Source organism: Taeniopygia guttata, chromosome 2, assembly GCF_048771995.1.
Source record: "Taeniopygia guttata chromosome 2, bTaeGut7.mat, whole genome shotgun sequence".
Classification (NCBI taxonomy): Eukaryota; Metazoa; Chordata; class Aves; order Passeriformes; family Estrildidae; genus Taeniopygia; species Taeniopygia guttata.
This window is the reverse complement of record NC_133026.1, coordinates 4471327-4491256: the sequence shown is the minus strand read 5'-3', so window position 1 is coordinate 4491256 and position 19930 is coordinate 4471327. Positions and strand designations below refer to the sequence as shown.

The following is a 19930-nucleotide window of genomic DNA, read 5'->3' as shown; positions in this document are numbered from 1 at the left end:
CGTGACTTAATAAATGATAATTTGGGATGCAGTAAGGAACAGAAGTTTTCAGGTGGCTTTATGTGCTGTGCTATGTTAAAATACAAGCACTGCACACAGAAAATGTTTACATCCATATCTCATTTTTAGCAACTCTGACAGTGTTGTGCATCATGGAAAATAAAATAGTTCCTCCTTCCTTAATTACCCCGAGCCACCTGCAATGTGTGTACTGTTCACTGGATTTGCTTTCCTTGAAGCAGTGACAGCACAAATATAATATGAAGTTGCAAAGAAGCAATGATGTTGAATTACCAATACAAATTTAGGCATTCTGAATGGCAGCAAATTTTAAAGAGGAAAAACTGCTGAGCACAAAACCTGGCAATCCTTAAAAAGTTCATAGGTGAGACCAGGTACTAACAAAAACGAAAGGGTAAACTGAGTTATCCAAACTGCAGATCTGAGCAGCATCCAGCATATGGAATTTAAATATAAAATTAAGACTTCCTTTTCTCCCCCCTCCATCTGTTAGAAGTTACAACCTCAGTTTCTGGAGCTGATTTCCTCCCCAGACACTGTGAGCATCACTCCCCCACCACACTGAACACCGAGGACACTTCAGTGACGTTTTCCACCTCAAACCCTGCACGTGGAACACGTCAACACCATGTCCCAAAAAAGCCCAGGCAGAGCAACCCCACAACATGAAAATATGTTATCTGTGAAAGCAGAGAAGACTGAGAGCAGCAGTGTGTGCAGGAGGGTTGAAGAAGGATCAGGGTGAGGCTGGAGAGCTGCTCTCCCCTCCCACCACCCCAGGCTCACTCCTAGTGCAGTGTAAGGACCTCCTCACCTGAACACACCAAATGTGTGGGTGCAATAATCCTCAACAAATTCCCCTTTTATGGCTTTGCCCTATCACTTTTGGAACCTACACAAACTTTTAGAGCCCAAAGTATCATATGGCAGGAAGGTCCACAGCTCAGCCAAGGGTTCAGGTGCTTTAGAACTCTAAGCATCCTTGTTTTTTACCTTTCTGCAGTCCTTAATTTGTAATTTTGAAGCAGGAAGAGAGGGACTGGCAGCACACATTATCCAGGATAAAAGGAAGAAATTCCACCATGAATTTATATACCCACGCAATGCTTTTTTCTCTTGCTTTTCTAATAATTCCTAATATCTTACTTGAGGTTTACAACAAGTGAGCATTGGGCTAATGTGATTTTTCAGATATGATTATAACACCAAGATCTCTTCATTAGAAGGGATTTCAGGCATCACTGCAAATATAAATCAAGAATTCTTATAACTTTCCACGCAGAAAATGTCACATGTATCTACATTTAATTCCATCTGCTATTTTAAAGGCCAGTCATTCAAAGTCATGCTGCCTTCCTACAACTTTTCACAGTTCAATTTTAAATCTATATACAGATGCACATATAAAGACACACATCTATTTACATGCACCAACAAATACATAAGCTTTTCCCCTCACTAACTCTGATCACTTTATTTCCTTTTCCATGTGGTTTAAGGCCACGCTGAAGAGCAGAATGCACAGATCCAGCTCTGCAAGAGCCTCCAGTGAAGCACTTGGCCAAATTACCTGAGTTTGTACATTATTTGCTGGCAGGGTCAGAAAGAGGAGCACAGTAACTCTGGTGCAGACTGCTCCCAGTTTAGGGTCTCACCTGTAATTTCCAGATGCCATTTCCAAGGACAAGCCTCACTGCCCAGGACCCCTGTGTCACCCACTGTTTGAGGGTATGTTAATCCCTGAATTGTTTGGAATCCAAAGACAGTCCCAGAACTGTGCTCATGGAAGTCTTCTGTCAAGTCTTAACAAACCCACAGAACTGCTAAGGCTGGGGAGGGGCTCAAGAAAAGATAAAGGCAATTCTAAAAATAAATTACTGCAATCACATAAGCTCAAATGGGAGGTATGGAGCAACACTGGATCATTTCCAAGAGAACAGGGAGGAAAAGGCCATAACAAACCCCAAATATTAATACACACAGGTATAATAATGCCAATATTGTAATTTCTTGTATTGAAATTAATACAAGAGGTGCTAATGGAAGTAATCTACAGCATCTTCTCCAAGCTCCTTTCACACACAGGACAGAGGAGGCAGAAGGGCTGCGCTGCTCTCCCACCAGTACACTTCCAGCAGCAGCACAAGTTACTCAGCCAAGAAAAAGATTTTCCTCTCATGCACTGTACCCTAAAAAAGTTCAGTTGAGAGCTTCCCCCATCCGATTTTGCTGTAGTGGTGTGAAATTACAAAAGCAGATTTTTGTGCAGCCACAGTAGCACAAAGCCCTTGCTGCTGCAGGAAGCGACCTCGGGATGTCTGGAAGGGTCCAAGCCCATCCCTCTGCAGCCAGAAGTGAGCTAATTACTGCTGAATTTTTCCTAATTAAATGAATGCAATATCCAGTTCTTCCAAATAATATAAACTGGGTAATGAGGAGACTTCCCTGCTTACAGATGAACTCACTAAATGCAATAAAATGAACATCTGGGTATGGTGAACTCTCACCATAAGTTTGTTTATAACACAGGATGGAAAGAGGCGAGTCAGAATTAAGTGATATTAAACAAAGCCTTTCTTCAAAGCAAGCAGTTTTACAATCTATACACGATTAGAAATGCCTAATTTCTCCAACTTCTTAAGAGGCTGTATCTGATCTTCTCAGCAAAGAGAAATTTTATAACCCACACACCTCAAGATAGAAACAGTTAGATAGAAAAATCATCAATTGCTGACACAGCTCCTCCTTTTGTGATGTGACCAGGACAGAAATTGTTTTACAACACCTGGTGCCAAATCTGCATGTGATGCCCTCTTAACTTTGGTTTTAAAATGCCATTTGCAGTTTATCATTGAAAGGTTTCACCTCCTGTGTAAACTTTGCAGCAAGTACAGCAACAAAAGCACTGTCACATACCTGAAATAACCACCCAAAACTGGTTTAACCTTCAAGCATGTAAAGCCCAAGCAAATTGCTCGGCTTAATTCAGCATGTGAAACCCCAGAATTACCTTAATTTCAACTGAAATTGGCAATCTTTCTCCCCCCAGCATCACAATTAAGTAAAAGTGAGGTTTTGGGTCTTCCACTGAAATTATTACTTCAAAGGGAGAGATCCCAGACTAGTTTAGTGAATAAAAAATCTTTCCAAAACATTTGACTCTCCCTCTACACCGACCTGTTTCCCAGGCATTCCATTAGTAGTTTGCTCTGGATGGAGCTGATAGGCAAGGAAAAAAGCTTGAATACATAAGGCAGGTGGGGACATGAGGGAAAATAACCAAGTAACTTATTCTTATTTTTGAGATAATTTCTTTAGGTGAGTGCACTTGGATCTGAAAAAAAATTGTCAGCATGATTTAGGAGCTTTTAGGGAATTTTAGGAAAAAACTGAACATTACTCTTAGTAAATGATTCCATGATGCTTTGGAAAACAAGCTTATGAGTTGCACCTGTACGCTAGGATGAAATAGCTACACAAGAACTGCTTTTCCTGTAACTTATCCTTCTATCTACTTATTCTAACAGAAGCTATCCAGTGGCTATCCCAAAGTCCTCTAAAATACAATTTCACATAATACCTAGGACAAAAATCATCAAGATGGATGTTAATTCATCCATCAATTCAGCTAAAGCTGTATGAAGAAAAAAGAACTCTACCTAACCAAAGCTTTGGAAACATTTCTGTCGCAGCAGATTAAAGCTAAAAAGCCTCCCTTATTCCACCCTACATAAATTATTTATTACAGTCCTCCAATCTGGGTAGATTAAATATATGCTGTTGGTTATTGGATGCTCATATTTTAAGGATCAGAGGTAGTGAAATTCTAAAGTCACTTTAAAAAGCCACGATGGAGAACTCAGCACTGCTGTCTCTGTAAGGGCTGTGATGCCTCATGAAACGTAGCCAGTAAATGTTAAAAACAACAACTGCACACAGAAGCCTCTTAAATGACAAGGAGGGATAAGAAATCATGAAAAGGCTCGAAACAGCACAAGAACCTGATGGATCTCAAGGCAAATTCCAAAACCTGAACGCTGTTGCTGCACTTCAGCCTTCACGCTGTGGTTTGGCTGGACACATATATATGATGGTATAGCCTTCATATATGTGTCAGCTTCTCATATAAGCCATGATTTAAACATCTTTTGCAGTATTCCACAAGTGAGGAGAGCTGCTACTAGGCAAGATCATATAAAAATAAATTCATCTGTCAGAGCCCAACTCTGGCGTTTATTCAGCCCTAAAACTGAAGGCAGATCCACTGCTTCAGGGGTATAGCCACATTTCAGAGTGAAGCTCAAAAGTTAAATACTGCTTTAAGAACCCAATTAACCTGATGAACCACGTTCTGAGCAAAATACCTTCAAATTCAAATTAAACAGGGCAGATTTTGGCTGCCTCCTCCCCTTCTCTATTGCCTGACAAGCTGACAGGGCTAGACTGAGACCACTTCCAATTCTGAGAAGCAGCACATGTAGATCTGTATCTCCAAAGGACTGAAAAGCAGGGCTCCTGTAATCCAGGAAGGAACTAATTAGCAAGAAGCACTTTCATTCTTGTGCCTGTATTGCTTGCCACTGAAACAGCCACTGGGATCAGAAGATGGATGAGGATAAAAAGAAATTAGGAAATGCTCAGCTCCAGTAACTCCCCCAGCAAGAGGAGCCAGGGAACTGATGTACCTTTGCCTTTGACATAAATACCTGGACAGTTCTTAAAGAGCAGCTGAATGTGCCCATCCAGCCTTGCCTGTGCTCTCCTTGGAGCAGCCAGGATGGATATGCCCCATTCTTTCACACATACACTGATGTGTGTAACTGAAAAACTACTAAACACACTAAAAATGGTGCTACAAGGATATACAACAATTTTCACATACACAGTTCACAATAAAATCTTTTCCTAGTATTTTCTTTTTTTTGAGAAGAGTGATAGCACTTCATAGCTTCCAGAGCAGCCTGTGAACACATGTTCTCAAAATATACATATGATTTTAAAAAAAAGTAAATTATTACATAAAATAAGTAAGTAGCCACGCCCCACAATCACCCTTCCATCAGCTGATAGTCTGAAACACGTACAAAGGACCAGAACCACTAAAGACAAAAAAAAAAAGATGAAAAATTTTAAAAATAAGTAAAGCGCTCATCTGGCACTACACTACACTCATTTCACACTACACTCAAGGCCAGGTTTGCAGCACTAGAGTTCAGTGCTAGCTGGCAAAAGTGACTCAACTCCAAGCTTTTTACCTTGAAATCTCTCACTCCTGAAACAAAATTCATGTAGTGTAGAAGTGATGCCTTAAACCAGTTTAAGGGCCAAGTAAAACACAGCAAATAATGAGAAAGTAGCTGCAGTGCCACAAGATTGCCATGGTTTGTAATTGGGTGGTAAACCAAGCTAACTGAAGCATGCAAGCAATGCTATGGAGATGTATTATGATACAAAATAAACAGAAAATGGCATTATAGAGCCATTTTCCTGTCCCTGTAGCACTTCAAGTGTTTTGTCTCAGCCCAATAATTTATAAATATTACAGAGCAACAGCCACATACTGATACATTTACAGCACCAGCACACCATGATGGCTCCCTTTAAAAATGGTATTTTTTCTGAAAAACAGAGCATTTCAACCTCTTTGGTTGTTTCTTTGCTGTTTGAGCAAGGTTGGAGCTGCTGGATCTGGGTATTTTCCCAGCGCCAAGGTTTGGAGCGGCAGTTGAACAGGAAATACTGCGCAGTCTGTGCATGCATTACATTCCTGTCCCGCCCCGAGCAGCCGCCAACAAACAAACCTTTCTTCTATTAAAGAGAGAGGCAGAAAAAAAAATACACTGCACAAAGTTCACCAGCAGATGTGGCCTGTGAATCCAGCCCAGCGTTTTCTGCTGATAAAAAGAATTCGATGTATTTGCAATGTTGGTGTAACGTCACGGTTTGGTGGAGCTGGATCAGCAAAGGCTTGGCAGCTTAAAGCTGCAAAATCTACAGTGCTGCTGCACCCACGGCAGAGGCTTTCTCTCGAGGAGGGTTTGCCAAATATAAGTAGCAGCTTACAATTAAAAGGATTGTTTTATTTCCATTTTACTCAGCACTTGTTTGTTTTCCACCCTCAGTAACACACAGCAACCAGATCAGATGTTTGCGTATCTCAACTCGATTTCAATCGCTCCAAGGTTGGCCTGTTTGAAAAAAAAAAAAATCTGGAAAATATTTAATAATGATTTGTTAAATACTTGGGAAGGAAGACAAAGGAGAAACAAACAAATGGGAATGGGAGCAGCACATGGGGTCAAAATGGTGTTTGTCAGTAAGGGCTGATCTGGGGAGAGGATCCAAGTGGGAAGGGCAGGGAAGCGAATGTAAACAAGCACGTTTTTATAGAGCAGAAATATGTACAGCATCCGCTCTGCCCCGGCCTCTGCTTACGTGGGACACGCTGGGAAAGGCAGGGAAGAACAATCTGCTCCATCCCCAGCAGCTCAAACCCAGGGGAAAAGCAGAACAGCAAGGGGCAGCACCTGGAGCCATCACACAGCCAGGCAGTAACTGCTACCCCACATGTTCATTAAACTCACAGCTGGCACCATCATATTCATCATAATAATAATAATAATAAAAAAAAAAAGTCTTGGAACTGGTGTTGATTGGAGCAGCTAAAGAAAAGCCCTCTGGGAGTGTTTTCTTATTGCAATGGGTATGAACAGACAGAAGGACGGACACATGCACAGCCTCTGCAGCCCCAGGCCACATCTTCCTGAAGAATTTATGCCATGAAATTAGTATGAAGTTACTGAAGAGCTGCAAAAGCCTCATTTTCTGTGCTCCACACTGTGTAAAACACCAAGTTACCCACCTAGCCATACAGCTTTTACCCAATCATTGATTTTTCAAGAGAAAGAGAGATCCAAACCTAAAGAATATTGCTGGACATGGTACCTATAATCAGCTCATTTCCTTATCAAATTGGTTCTGTTGAATAAAGGTCTTTGTAAGGGTTTTAATAGGGTTTTCTTTTTCCCCAGTGACCAAAATTCAGAGCCCGGGGTTGTGAAATTAAGCAGAGCTTCTTCCTGCCTCCTGCCACACAAAGGTTGACTCAAATTTAAGTGACAGTTTTAGCTCTTTTATTTGATTTGAAAAGTGTAAGACAAGTGGTTCACCAAACACAAAGGTTGAAGAAATCCCTCGACTCTCTCCCCAAAAAATACCATTACATCTCCAAGCAAAGCCTTATCAAAACCTTGCTCATCTGAGGAGAAAAAGCTTAATTTAATTTTCCTAAATATAGCCCAAAGATGTTCCCATAGAGACAGCAACATTCTATATGGTACTTTTTGCAGCAAATACTTCAGCAAGACATCAAATCCAAAGCATTAGTCTATTTTTGCAAGCTTTCTCCTCTCTTTCCTAAGAACAGCTCTTCTCTAACCAATTCATCTTGCAAAAATATGTTAAAGGGTGCTCCTCTGCAAAGAAAAGTTTTGTTTCTCCACTTTGCCTTATGAATTTTTCATTCTCTCCTGGGATATTTTCAGGCCAGGCTACAAGTCTAATTCCTGCCAGGGAAATTCACTCATCCAAAGTCTGCTCCCCAAAAGAAACATCCCTAATAGCAACAAAATCAAACTGGGACATCTTTTCTGCAGTTCCTTTGACTTCTCTTTCTAAACCCCATTTATTTCTCCAAATCCACTGGTATTTTGTGGATATTGAGTGTCTCATAAAACATTCACCCTGTAAGAAAATACACATCTAAAACGATGCTGCTTCTGGTGACACGTTCTGCAAAACCAAGGCCATTTAGATCATATAATTTCTGGAAAAGATTCTTGATGGAGCAGGGAACAATGTGTGACCATGTATGAAATATTTACCTTGTTTATTTGGAAGAAAAATAGTGGTGGTTTAGCTTCAAAAAGACACTGATTTAAACAGAGATGTAGATTTATTTGGTGTCAATTACTTTTTTTCCCCATTCCTCCATGCCCCTCCTTCAAACTTCTCTGTATTATGAAACCCAGATACAAAGGATTAAAGAGGAATCCCACTCACTTTGAAGAGGAAACTCTCTGAATTCAGTCATCAATAGAATCTGAAAGTAACAGCTGTTTTCTAACAACTAAACATGCTGTTAAAATCAATTTACAGGCATCATACAGCGAGTATAACTTAGCAGGTTACCTGAACCCAGCCCTTCTGGGAGCAAAATAAAAACATCAGGTTTTGATTACAAACTTATTTGTAGCAGGGATTTCTCAAGAAGAGGTCTGGGTTACACTGGAGTGTATCTGCTGGGACAGAATCTCACTTGGAGAAATTGTTGCCAAGGTAATTTCTTCTCTAGCTTTAGCTTTCAGGCAGCAGATTTTACCCTATCTTGGATTACTCTTAATAAATTCCTTTTTAAAGATAATTACAATATTTAAGATACGCAATACAAATGCCTATTATAGAGAGAAAAATGTAATTTTATTTGCTGCCTCCTTCAAGCTGTTGAATCCACCCTCACCAGTAAAGCTGGAAAGGATTTTGATCAATTTACGTTTTCAGTAAAACCTACACATCTTCTGTAACCATTTTAGATCTAAAGTAATTACAATATCAACCACTGTGGGTTTTCAGTTCAATTGAAGTGTCACCTGCAGAACAGCAGCTCTGCCAGGTATCTCTTGACAAAAAATTGAAGCTGTAACAGAGCATCTATTGTTACACACTAAGTAAAGAAGTAAGGAAAAATCCCCCACACAGAAGCACATTGCAAAGTCTCATTAATAATTTGCTAAAATATCTTGCCTTGCCCTGGTGCTGCAGCTCTCCTTCACTTTTCAAACACTTTTTTTTTTTTTTTTAATATTAACTGTGTTTTCAACTGTTCTCAAGAAATTAGCTGGAAAATATTCAACCCTAGCTCTTCTGACCTTGCACTTTGGAGTCATGAGTATTTTATCCATTCAGCATTCCCAGACCATTAAAAGCAGCATATTCCCACCTGGAAATATGATATTTAGAAAGCTAAAAGTGAATTAAGAATGAAACAAAAGATACAGGAAACTGCAAGCTTTGTATGATAAAGTGACTACAGTTTTGACAAAAAATAAAAGCAGTGAAACTTGATGAACTTCCAGCAATTCCTTTCTAGAACAAAGCCACAGTTCACTGCCTGTTGAGAAATTTCAGATAAAGAAAAATTATTTTTTAAAAAAATTTAAGAGGGGGGGAATTTTTAAAAAGCATTTTTGTGTCTTAAACAAGCACACAGATGCCTCCACCACGCCGACAATTCAGCCACAGGTTGGAACAGCTGCAGACAAGTTTAACTGCCTCTCTTCTGACCTATTTGAAATATCCTAAACTTTGTACTAAAGGAATGCACAAGATTTAATGCCCATGCTTCAACTCCCAACAATCCTGTAGCACTGAGAGCAGCCCACTTGCTATTTCACAGAGGAGGCATGAGAAAGTATGAATAACTGAGTGCTGTGTAACTGAGGATATTAAATAACCAGTGTCTTCAGGACTACAAGTTTAGAAACTTTAAAAATAAACTGCTTCCTTAATGATATCAGAGGAAAAAAAAAAAAAACAACAAAACCAGTACAGTGATTTTTTGTTGCTTATTGAAGCAAAAATTATGATTATTTCAACTATGTCGAGTCATTCTACAAACCCCACTCCTGTTATCCCCAAAGGCCACATATTGACCTTATCAAAGGTAGACTAAAAGGAACTAAAAATATTGCACCTGATCCCATTAACAAGGCTGAAATTCTTCCCTTACTTCTTCAGCATTTGCCTTTGTGCTAATTTTAAGAGAGAATCCAGGCATGAGGCAAGAGAAATTATTCTAATTCTGCATCTTGTCCAAGCAGCCTCTCTTAGCCTACATTCCTGCCCAAGTTGTTTATGCAGAACACTACAGATCAGCTGGTCTCTGCCCAATCTGGCAAAAAAACCCTGCACTGATGCAGAGGCAAGGGTGAGCTGTCTATTTAGTACGTAATGATGCAATAGTATCCCCACTGCTTTGCATCCTTTTCTTTCTTGGCATGGAAGACTCAAGATTTTCACCATTTGCATTAAGCACATCATAGAAGCCTAGGATGGTTTGGGCTGGAAGGGGCCTTAAAGAACAGCTGGTTCCACAAGGGACACCTTCCACTATCCCAGGCTGCTCCAAACCCTGTCCAAACTGGCCTTGGACACATCCAGGGATGGGGTGAGAGATCTTACAGCCCTGTTGTTCTCAGAGGTGAGGGAAGCCCATTTAATCTCCTAGAGAGGCAGGAGCCCTGCCTTACCACCAGCACCGTCCAAAGCAGAGGTCCCACTTTGGCCCAGGGCAGAGAAGCAGCCCAGATGATGGATCCAGCACATTTCCTGCACTTAGCTCAGGTGGGGAAACCCCAGGCATGAGAAGCCATAAATGCTGGATCACATGAAGTCTGTACTTACAGAAACACCCAAGCACTCAGAGAGCCATGCTGAGTTCTTGCTGCTCCTCCTCTCCCAGCAGGTAAAGCTCCAAGCTGAGGGAGCCCAGCCAGCGCTGACACCAGCATCACTCCTCTTCTGCTACTTCCAGCTCCCCGTGCTGCTCTCACCACCCCAGCCCGTGCCCCTCTGCAGTGCAGGTGTCTGCAGTGACCCCACACACAGGTGTTCACACAGCCACCCCTGCCATGTGGGCTGGAGCTCAGGCTGAGGCAAACAGGGGTACAAACCCAACCATTTCTAACTGAAAGCCCTCTGGGTGCCCCCAGGACCCCCCCAGCTGTGTGCAGCAGAGCTGCACTGGGAAAAGCAGCGCCTAGGACAGTCACACCTGCACAGCTGGGTGTGTTGTTTATCCTGATAGCTTTAAAAATCCCTTCTGGCACAAACATTAAGTGTTATGTTCTGTACCATTCCATGGCACAAGCAATTTGAAAGGCTTTTTTCTGGCTACTGGCTGAGCGCTATCAGTTTGGGCAGAACTCATTTGGCTACTTCTGCCCAGCCCCAGCACATTCAATGAATTACTGAAATTTAAACAGATTCTGCATTTGAACTGCTCTCCCAAAGCTCTACAGAGCTGCAGCAGGAAAGCTCTATATGCTCTGGCATGCCTGCTGCAAAGCAAGACAAATATCTGGCACCTCTCCCACTCCTACATAACCAGAATGAGGACAAATAGCTGCATTATTGGCTTCATTAGGGCCTGTCTTAGATCTTATTTCTCCTGGTGACACAGAAAAACATGACATGGGAGACATTGGGAAAGGTTGCTCAAGGAAGCAGTGGATGCCCCATCGCTGGAAGTGCCCAGGGAAGTGTTGGATGGGGCCTGGAGCAACCTGGTCTAGTGGAAGGTGTCTCTGCATGGCATGGGAGGTGGAACTGCATGATCTTTAATGTCCCTTCCAACCCAAACCATTCTGGGATTCATGTGAAATCCATGACCCAACAGGATTTTCCCAGACCACAATCTAACAAATATCCAGATTTGTACTCTTGATATAACTCTTGCAGTGCTGCAGGGACATTCTCCTTTCTGCTGAAGAACTGTACTCATGAGCAGAAATCAAAGCCTGAGTCCCCTCCCACGGGTCCCCACACATGCAAAGAATTCCAGCCCTACAAAAAAATCCAAAATAAGGTCCAGTGTGTTTGAGACACTCACTGCCAAAACCCTCCTACCAAGACACAGCCAGCTTGTAGGGGGAAGTCTCTGGGTAGTAATGGGTCTTGACACGGAAAAAAAATGGGTTTGTTTTCTTGTTTTAAGTACATCATTACAGCTCCCAAGTAGTTTCTGTGAATATTCTCCTCACTCTCCAGGCAGCTCGGCCACCAGCCCAGCTGACCACAGCAGAGCTCACAAAGCCAAACTGATAAGCACTTGTAGGGCACAATGCATCTCATTTGTCTACACCAGAACCCACCCTAAAAATGCCAATACTGTTTTTCTTCTCTCCCCTGGGAACCCCAGATGAACAGCTCAGCTGTTTATATTGCAAACATTTACAGTTAAGGGAAAGATCACCATCCCCCACGTCAGTGCTTCAGTCCTTCCTGTAAGTCACTGCAGCTGGCCAAGACCAGGAACAGTCCAGCAAAACTTGCTTATCCTAAAAATGCTGCAAAATAACCCCTTCATTTAATCCTCCTGCTTCTGTGCTCAGTGCTACTATTTCCTGATCACTCCACACTACTGACCTGCACATCCAAAATGGAAAACATTGTTCATAAGGAAAACAAAAAACAGGACTAGGACTTAATGTGAGGTTCCTCAGCAAGGCTGACCTGGGAACTCTGAACACTCAGTACATTTTCCTGCACCTCTCAGGTGGTGTTTCCAGGATTCCTGAGGAACACTGTGAGTTCTCCATGAGGTGCTACAAGAAAAACGCCACCATGCAGATAATTCTGATGGCAGAACATTTAATGGAGGATTGTTTGCTCCAAGTATTTTGAATACCAGCTGAAAGACCACAACACAATTCCCAAGGGAGAGAGCTTACACAAACAGGGCAGAGCTTCTGGATGGGCTTTCACAGCAGATTTCTTTTTAACACTCTTCCTTCCTCCTTTCACCCAGAGGTGAAAGTGGAAAGTTTTCTCAGGCACAGAATGCCTTGGCCACTGAGCACTTGAGCAAACACATTGTCCACAAAACTTGGGGTTTTTTTTCCTCTCTCATTTTAGGAAATTCAATTGTTCAGAGGCCTTATTTCATCAGCTGGTGCACACCTACAGCTGAGCCCAAGCACTGAGGAGGCTGTTTCAGCCCAGCCTTTAATGAAGGATGAGCACAGTTTCCAAACACCTGCCAAAACATGCTTCCAGCACCACCTGATACCACCACCAGGCGATTGCAACACTCCTGTGATGTTTGTACCTGCTCTCTGGGCACAGGTTTTAAGTTTCCCACCACTACCTTGCATCTCCTCTTCAATCTCAAAGATCATTGTATTCAGGGTCAACATTTAAAAGTGGCAATTTCTATAAATCTGAGACCATCCTCCTGTTTTTTTGCTTATGGTACTCCTGTATCAGTCTGTAATTTACATCACTGAAGGTTTCACAGCAAATATTGAAGGAATGTGGCTCCAAGTATGTATCAAACAGGTATTTTCTCTTGCAACCCCAAGTTTTGGACACTCCCATCAAAAAGAAAGACAATTAAAAAGTTCCAAGTAATGCCAGAAGGTATTAACTGTTCCAAATGACAGCTGGGGACATGGAATTAAGGTTTCCTAAACTCTGGATCAAGTGGCAAAAAGACAACACTGCAGTGTACATCTTAATAGGATGAATGTCCTGCAAAGCACAGGGAATAAGGTCAGCCCCACCCAGGAAAACCAGTTCAAGTCCAAAGAGAACCCTGATCCACTTTTCTGCTCCACTCCAAATTTCCATTTTTTGGACAAGCAGCTCCCAAGTCTTTGTGCAACAGTTCCTTGTTCAAAATTTTTTAAACCCAGTGTAAAAACCAACTGCAGAACATTTTCTGCATCAGTTTTATTCTTAGGTAAGGCACACACAAAGCCTTTCAGTAGGACTTTGGGGTTGAATACGTGTTAAAAATTGAGAGGTGCTCATATAATTTAATAGTAGGATCTAGAGGAGCATTTAGCTTTTAACATCCTAACTTTATTCCCTTATCACACAGAGCAAATATTCCTGCTTTATGCAATGTCTAGAAATTACATTAAACATTTCTAGGAAATCCTGCTAGATGAGGTCTTAGCATTTAATTTACAATTTAAGTTAGGCCTTCCATAAGATATACTTGTGGTGTTTTGATATTACTAATAACTGGTATTTTTCTTATTCATAAACTAATTGTTATGTAAGATTCTAGGAAAGCAATGGAAAAAAATATCTCTAGAACTGCTTAAACATGCAACTTGTTTTTTTTTTCTTTCCTGGAGTCATCTCAGGCAACTAAACCAAGCATGATCTAGGAATGAGAAAGTACAGAGGAAAAAGAACACCAAAAATTATGTCACTTGGCTTACCCTTTTTGTTTATAGTTATAGCACAGCAGGAAATATAATTACAAACATCAGTGTGCACTGGATATAAAATATTCCATATTGAAAAGATGCAATGTATTACATAAGGCTATGTAGTTTCTCCAAATTCCAAAGTTCACACACATTTTTCCTGCCTTAATAACCCAAAAGTACACACAGATCTGCAGGAATACGTGGTGTGCACATACACACATCTGCAAAAGCCAGCTTGAAAGTGGCACAAGTAAGAAAAATATTCAGCCCAGCCCTGTATCCAAACCAGAGGCAATAATTCTTAGACATGGAGTTTAAAGCAACTTCAATAAACAATCACTCCGTCATTCTAAAAAGCAAATTCTAACTGGAATTACCCTTACTTATTTTAGGAATTGAATTCCTGTAACGTTGTATGAATTATTCAATGATTGTATCAGCTTATTTTCAACCAAATTCTGTTTCCCTGAGGAAATTCCAGCATTGGAAATTGCGTGCACCACGCCAGTATTAGCAAGAGCTAGAATCCTTTACATTTTTTCTTTTTTTCTATACAGATAATGTATTCTTCAAGCTCATTTCCACCGAGGGGAAGAAAAAAAAGCTTTCAGCTTGGCTCTCCTCATGAATAATACATTAAAAATTTAATATTAGAGCACAAATCTTCTTTTTAAGCCTCCAGAAACAGTACTATATTTGCCCCATTACTTTGAAAAGATTCACGACATATTTAAGTAGGGGTAAATCATAAGCTCCTGTTCTCCATAATTAAGCTGCAACAAAATATTTCACCATTTATCAGCCCAATTCTGAAACAATTCTGTAAAGCTTTCTGTCATTAAAAAAGATAATCCCTTACCATATCCACAATAAGGAGTGTAAGACATTTTGTTCCATAACTCAGTGTTACAATCTGAAGTGGGACAGATTTTTTCCAGCCATTCACAAAACCCTGTTTTTTTTACACAGAGGAAGATCCTGATTTCAAGGAGGCATCTACAGTCCACGTTACTAACAGCAGATGTAAATAAAACCCAAACCCACGAGAAAAAACAGCTGCAAACATGATGTAAGGGAGGAGAGGGAGGGAAACAAGTGCCTGGTGAAAGGATGAAAATTTCTAGGAAGAGGAGAGTCCTTCTAAGAACAGCAACCGCATCGATCCTGTGCCACTTGTTCGAGCCCTGACTCCGCTGGCTGAGGGCTCTGCCACAGCCTCGGCCTCCCAGCCCTCCTCAGGCTTGTACAAAAATAAACAAAAATAAACACACTGTGGAGCACGAACCCAGATGTTTCAGGGATCAGAAAGCAGGAGTCCATTCGTGCTGCAAAAGGAGAAGTATTTTAAAGCGTTCGTGTCTGGCGCGTCCGGAGGCGGCACCGCCGGGGCTGAGCTCCCTGGAGGCTTCAAGCATCTTCTCCAGGAAGCCAGAGCAAGTTCATGACACTGAGGAACTGGACAAGGTGTCCTCTGAGAAAGAGCACACAAGCTACAATCTGCAGCACAAAGGACAAATTTAACCAGCAGAAACTCTGCTTTCATCGTTTAGGGCTGGGCCACCAGCGCAGCCTCAGCACAGAGCAGGACTAAGGGCTGGATTAAATGGTCTTAAAGGTTTGCTCCAGCCTAAATGATTCTAGGATTTCCATGCATTGCCTGGTGGAAGGATGAGTCAAATGGGAGAGAAGAAATGGCACAAGAGTTATTTTTATTAAGGTGACTGGAAGAAATGTTACTAACTCGACCGTGTGGCTGCAACTACAGATTTCAGCCAACCATCACCTCCTCCCAAAACACTTTCAAAATAACTTCTAGTTTCTATTTAAGGAATCACGTTCTACATGAGTTGGGATACTCTGCTCATTACTACAGTAGAACAGTAGGAAAAAGTTTTCTTCTTCACCTAATTGATCAAAATTTTTAAATTTATCATTAGTGATTGGCATTCAAAGATTTCACTCTGGGTTGGACTTCTAGGAGGCTTTTCACATTCTCCCAGAAAGCAGATTTAAGGTGCAAGACATGGGAATCAGAGACTCTCTCATGCCTCTTCTGCAGAGAATTATCTACGAGCACAGTTTGTTGATCTGTTCCCAGACCACAGCTTGTGGAAGTGAGCTGTAAACCCTGTCACAAACACATTTCTAACCCAGCTTTCAACGGGAAGTGAATTCCAAGCAAGGCTTTGAATCAGCACTGTGAACTTGCTTGGTTTTGCAGTGTCCATGAAAAAGCTCCTACAAACCTGTGTCTCTTCCACTCAAGACCTGTAAATTTTCTTTGTTACTTTTTTCCCCACAAACTTCCGCTTTTCTCCTTCTCTGCCATAATCTTAAGTACAAAATCCATAAGGAGCTCTCGCACCTAAACCCTCTCAGAAACAAATTCCTCCTGAGCTGTTAAAGCCACAAGGAGCTCCCTCAGCCAGCTCCTGTGGTCATCTCTGCACTGCCAGTGACTGTCCCAGAGGTCCCTGGTGTGTCCAGAGCAGAGTCCCCCCAGGAGCAGCTGGCAAGCAGCGCCCTGATCCACAGAGCCCATGTTTGTCCACTACCCTTTCCCTCTTGGCTGCTGCCTCGGCTTCGTGAGCTCCTCTCCCCTTATACAGGAAGCTGGGGCCTCAAACTTAATCCTGCACATTCAGTTCTCTGCTCTTCCAGCTACCACTACAAATGTACTCTCCCACAAAAAAAGGCACAGAAAGCTCTTGCAATCCAATCTTTGCTAAAATTCTCCACGGTAAGATTATTTCTCTTTTTTCTTTTTTTTTCCCCTAGGAGAAAACTGACGGAAAGATTAACAAATTCCTGCAGCTGAACAAACACACTGAACATTATTCATCAAGACAGAAAGCAGATAACCCAAATCTAGAAGGTACAAACAAACTTTGCAACACCACTACAGCCATAAAATCTAGAATGTCCCAAGATCTTTATGCACAGGTTTCAGTGTTACTCAGCAGGCACCTTCACTCCTGTGGGGTTGGGGAAGCAGCAGCAACAGCACTTGTGGGAGACGGGGAGGAAGATGGAGAAGATGTGGCTGAAAGAAGAATGAGTTTGGCCACAGCAGTTTGGGAATTCAGAGCATCAGATCGAGGAAGCAAAATGAAGAAGGAGTGATCTACAACTCTGAATTCTTTTTCTTTGAAAGCTGTTGAGTTTCTCTGCCTGCTTGCTCCAAGCCAGCCTCTGGACTGTACCATCAGCTCCTTCCATCCTGAGAACAGTTTCCTTCTCAACCTTAAAGGGTGAACAACCTTCTTCCCCTGTCTCTTGGCCATTACAACATTGCCAGGCTCACCCCACTATGTTCACCGGGGGGGGGTAAAAACCAAGCAAGTATCATATATTAAAACACAGTGTTTTGTAATGTTATTTGTGTGTGTGTGTCCCCTCCCAGCAGCTTCCTCAATTCCTTCTTCCTGAACCTCATAGCCTAAAATAGAGTAAAAAAGCCTTCCTGTCATCCTTTCCAATTATTCTGGTGCTTCCTCAATTACTGACTGTGGTTAAAACTCCTACACCACACATAAAGACATCTGCAATTTTCTTAAATGCATCTATGGCACTTTGGAAGGGCAGGATTGCCTGGATCCCAGACTCACCCTTCCTTCAACTGGGATCAGCACAACTCCACCACAACTTTTACAGGCTTTACATTAAATAATTTTACAACATTTAAGATATACAGCAGCAAATTGTACAGCTTATTCTTGTATCAAGAGCCTCATCCAAAGGAGCTGGTGCCTTATTGATGCCTGTGGTTGGCTGAGGAACAGCAGCTACTCATGGAAATACCAGAGGATGTGCAAAGGGTACCACAAATCAAGGGCACCTCCTTAAAAATTGAGGTATTCTGAAAAAAACACTTTATATGATGACTAAGAGAAAAGGTGCTTTCTGAAAAGGGACTTTCTGAACAGACACTGCTTAAAGCACCAGCTGAAGGGATTTATTCCAGGTTGTCTGAAGTGCTGGTGCAAGGTGCTTCCTATGGTAAGAATGAACCTGATGCTTTTAAACCCTCATTCTTTATTTTGTGTTCAACTACAGATGTAATGGTTAATAATGGAATAACAACAAGAGGTGGGAAGAAAGGAAAAGAAGTGACTATATCTGGATTAACTACATGCAGAGTTCCCCACACCAACACAACTTCTCTGCATGGAAACCTATGTGCCACTATCACACTGCTGTGATTTCTGCTGGCACACTCACTGCTGAAATGCTGTGGTCACAGCAGCTACAGAAACCAGGGGCAGATAAGTAAATAAATAAATAAAAATCAGGATAGCCCTTCACAGGACAAAAAGAAGAAATTTGCTATTTGTTCAGCCTTTTATTGCAGGTTAGATTTTCTATTCTGCTTTCTCCCAGCTCCTTGGAAAGCTCTCAACTCCAAATCCAGAGGACAAAGCTTTACACAGCAGCTCAGAGAAGAAGTCTTTCCAAAACAGGGTACAGCAGGACAACTTCACCAATCCTACAAATCAGCTGTCACGTTGGAATGTGTAAACAGACATATACCTCTTTTTTTTTTTTTTTTAATTATTTCTACGTGTCCGATCTGACTACTACAAATACCTCAGGATTTTCTAATATCTAGTAATGCTAACAGCTGTATTGATGTTCAGTTTTTGCAGGGATTTATTCCGCAAAAACTTGAAATAATCTGATTAAGTAATATGAAAAACACGTGATTTTTGTTTTGCTCCTCCAGTCCCCTTCTATTTTTAGTGGAAACACCCAGCATGGCTCAGATTTCAGTACCTGCAGGTTCAGTCTGCTCCACTGCACAGCCAGGTCACCAGTGAGTGACCAGACCTGGACACTCCCACCTGCCACATCCCCCTAAAGGCTGTGGGCTACTGACACATCACCAAACATTTCTGCACCCATTTTATAGCAGCTTATATACAGACCACCATTATTCTAGTTTATTCTTAAAAAGCTTCTTTTCAGCTCATGGCAATTGACTCCTTTTTCCTCCCCATGTTGTTACCATGTTACAGAATTAAGTTCAGTCTCTGTGGCATGGTTTATTTTTGAAAAGAAAAATCTGCTGGGTATTATTGGCTTCCTTGGTGTTTTGCAGTATTTCTCAAGTTTCTGTGTTCCTTTCTAAAAACTGAAATTGGAAATTATGAATAAGGCAGCCTAAGCACTATTTTGGTTCTTACAGGGTTTTTTTAGATGCTTATTTACTCTTCCCAAGGTGTCAAAGGTAACAGCTCACAGCTCTGAAGTTGTACAGTTTCACACCAGCCACTAGGCACCCAGTGATTTAATTTACCATCTGCTCCCAATTAAAGTCATAGCTAAAGACTGATATAAGTTTCCCTCCCCCCAGTCTAATACAATATTTTAGTGTCAGAAGTTAGTGACTTCCCTTTCCTGCTAAGCACCAAACCAAATCCTTTGTCTTCTTTTCATTGCTACAATACTTTGCCTTCTCCACAGCCATTGCCAGGTGCATGTTCTGGCAAGCAAAAGACAGAGAACATAAAAAAGTTATTAAGAAAAAATTAAAAACAACATCCAAAAATATCAGGGAAGCAAAAATATTCTTGCTCAAACCATCCCAATTGGAAACTAGGGCAGATTTTTTGCAGGCTTCCTTCCTTCCTCTTGCACTGGAAAAACTTATCAAGTTAGTGAACTACTGTATTTTCTGTGCTTCATTTGAACTGGCACAGCCTGTGCCCATCTCCACAATAAAAAAAAAAAAAATGTTAAAACTGCTACATCATCTTAAACCCAATTTTCCTTTCAGGTTTGCATCTGAAGGAACTGAGTCATGTCTCCAGCTTTGCAGAGCTTGCTGAAGTTTGCCACTCTGCAGCTCACTGATTTTCATGTTTTTGCTCATTCTCCCTCTGAATTTCTGGTAAATGTCACCATTTCAG

General features: G+C 41.5%; 1 protein-coding gene across 10 annotated transcripts in view; it reads right to left on the bottom strand.

Moving 5' to 3' along the window:
* The window catches only part of CTDSPL (CTD small phosphatase like), an 80651-nt gene that overhangs the window by 37042 nt on the left and 23679 nt on the right, over positions 1-19930 (bottom strand). The window contains exon 1 of one of the 10 annotated variants that reach the window (XM_072925277.1): positions 14881-19743. The exons of the other annotated variants lie outside the window; for them this stretch is intronic. Coding sequence (XP_072781378.1) covers positions 14881-14908 — 28 coding nt within the window. The 5' untranslated portion in view covers positions 14909-19743. Of the gene's footprint in view, positions 1-14880; positions 19744-19930 lie in introns of those variants that run through there. 10 annotated transcript variants of the gene reach the window in all.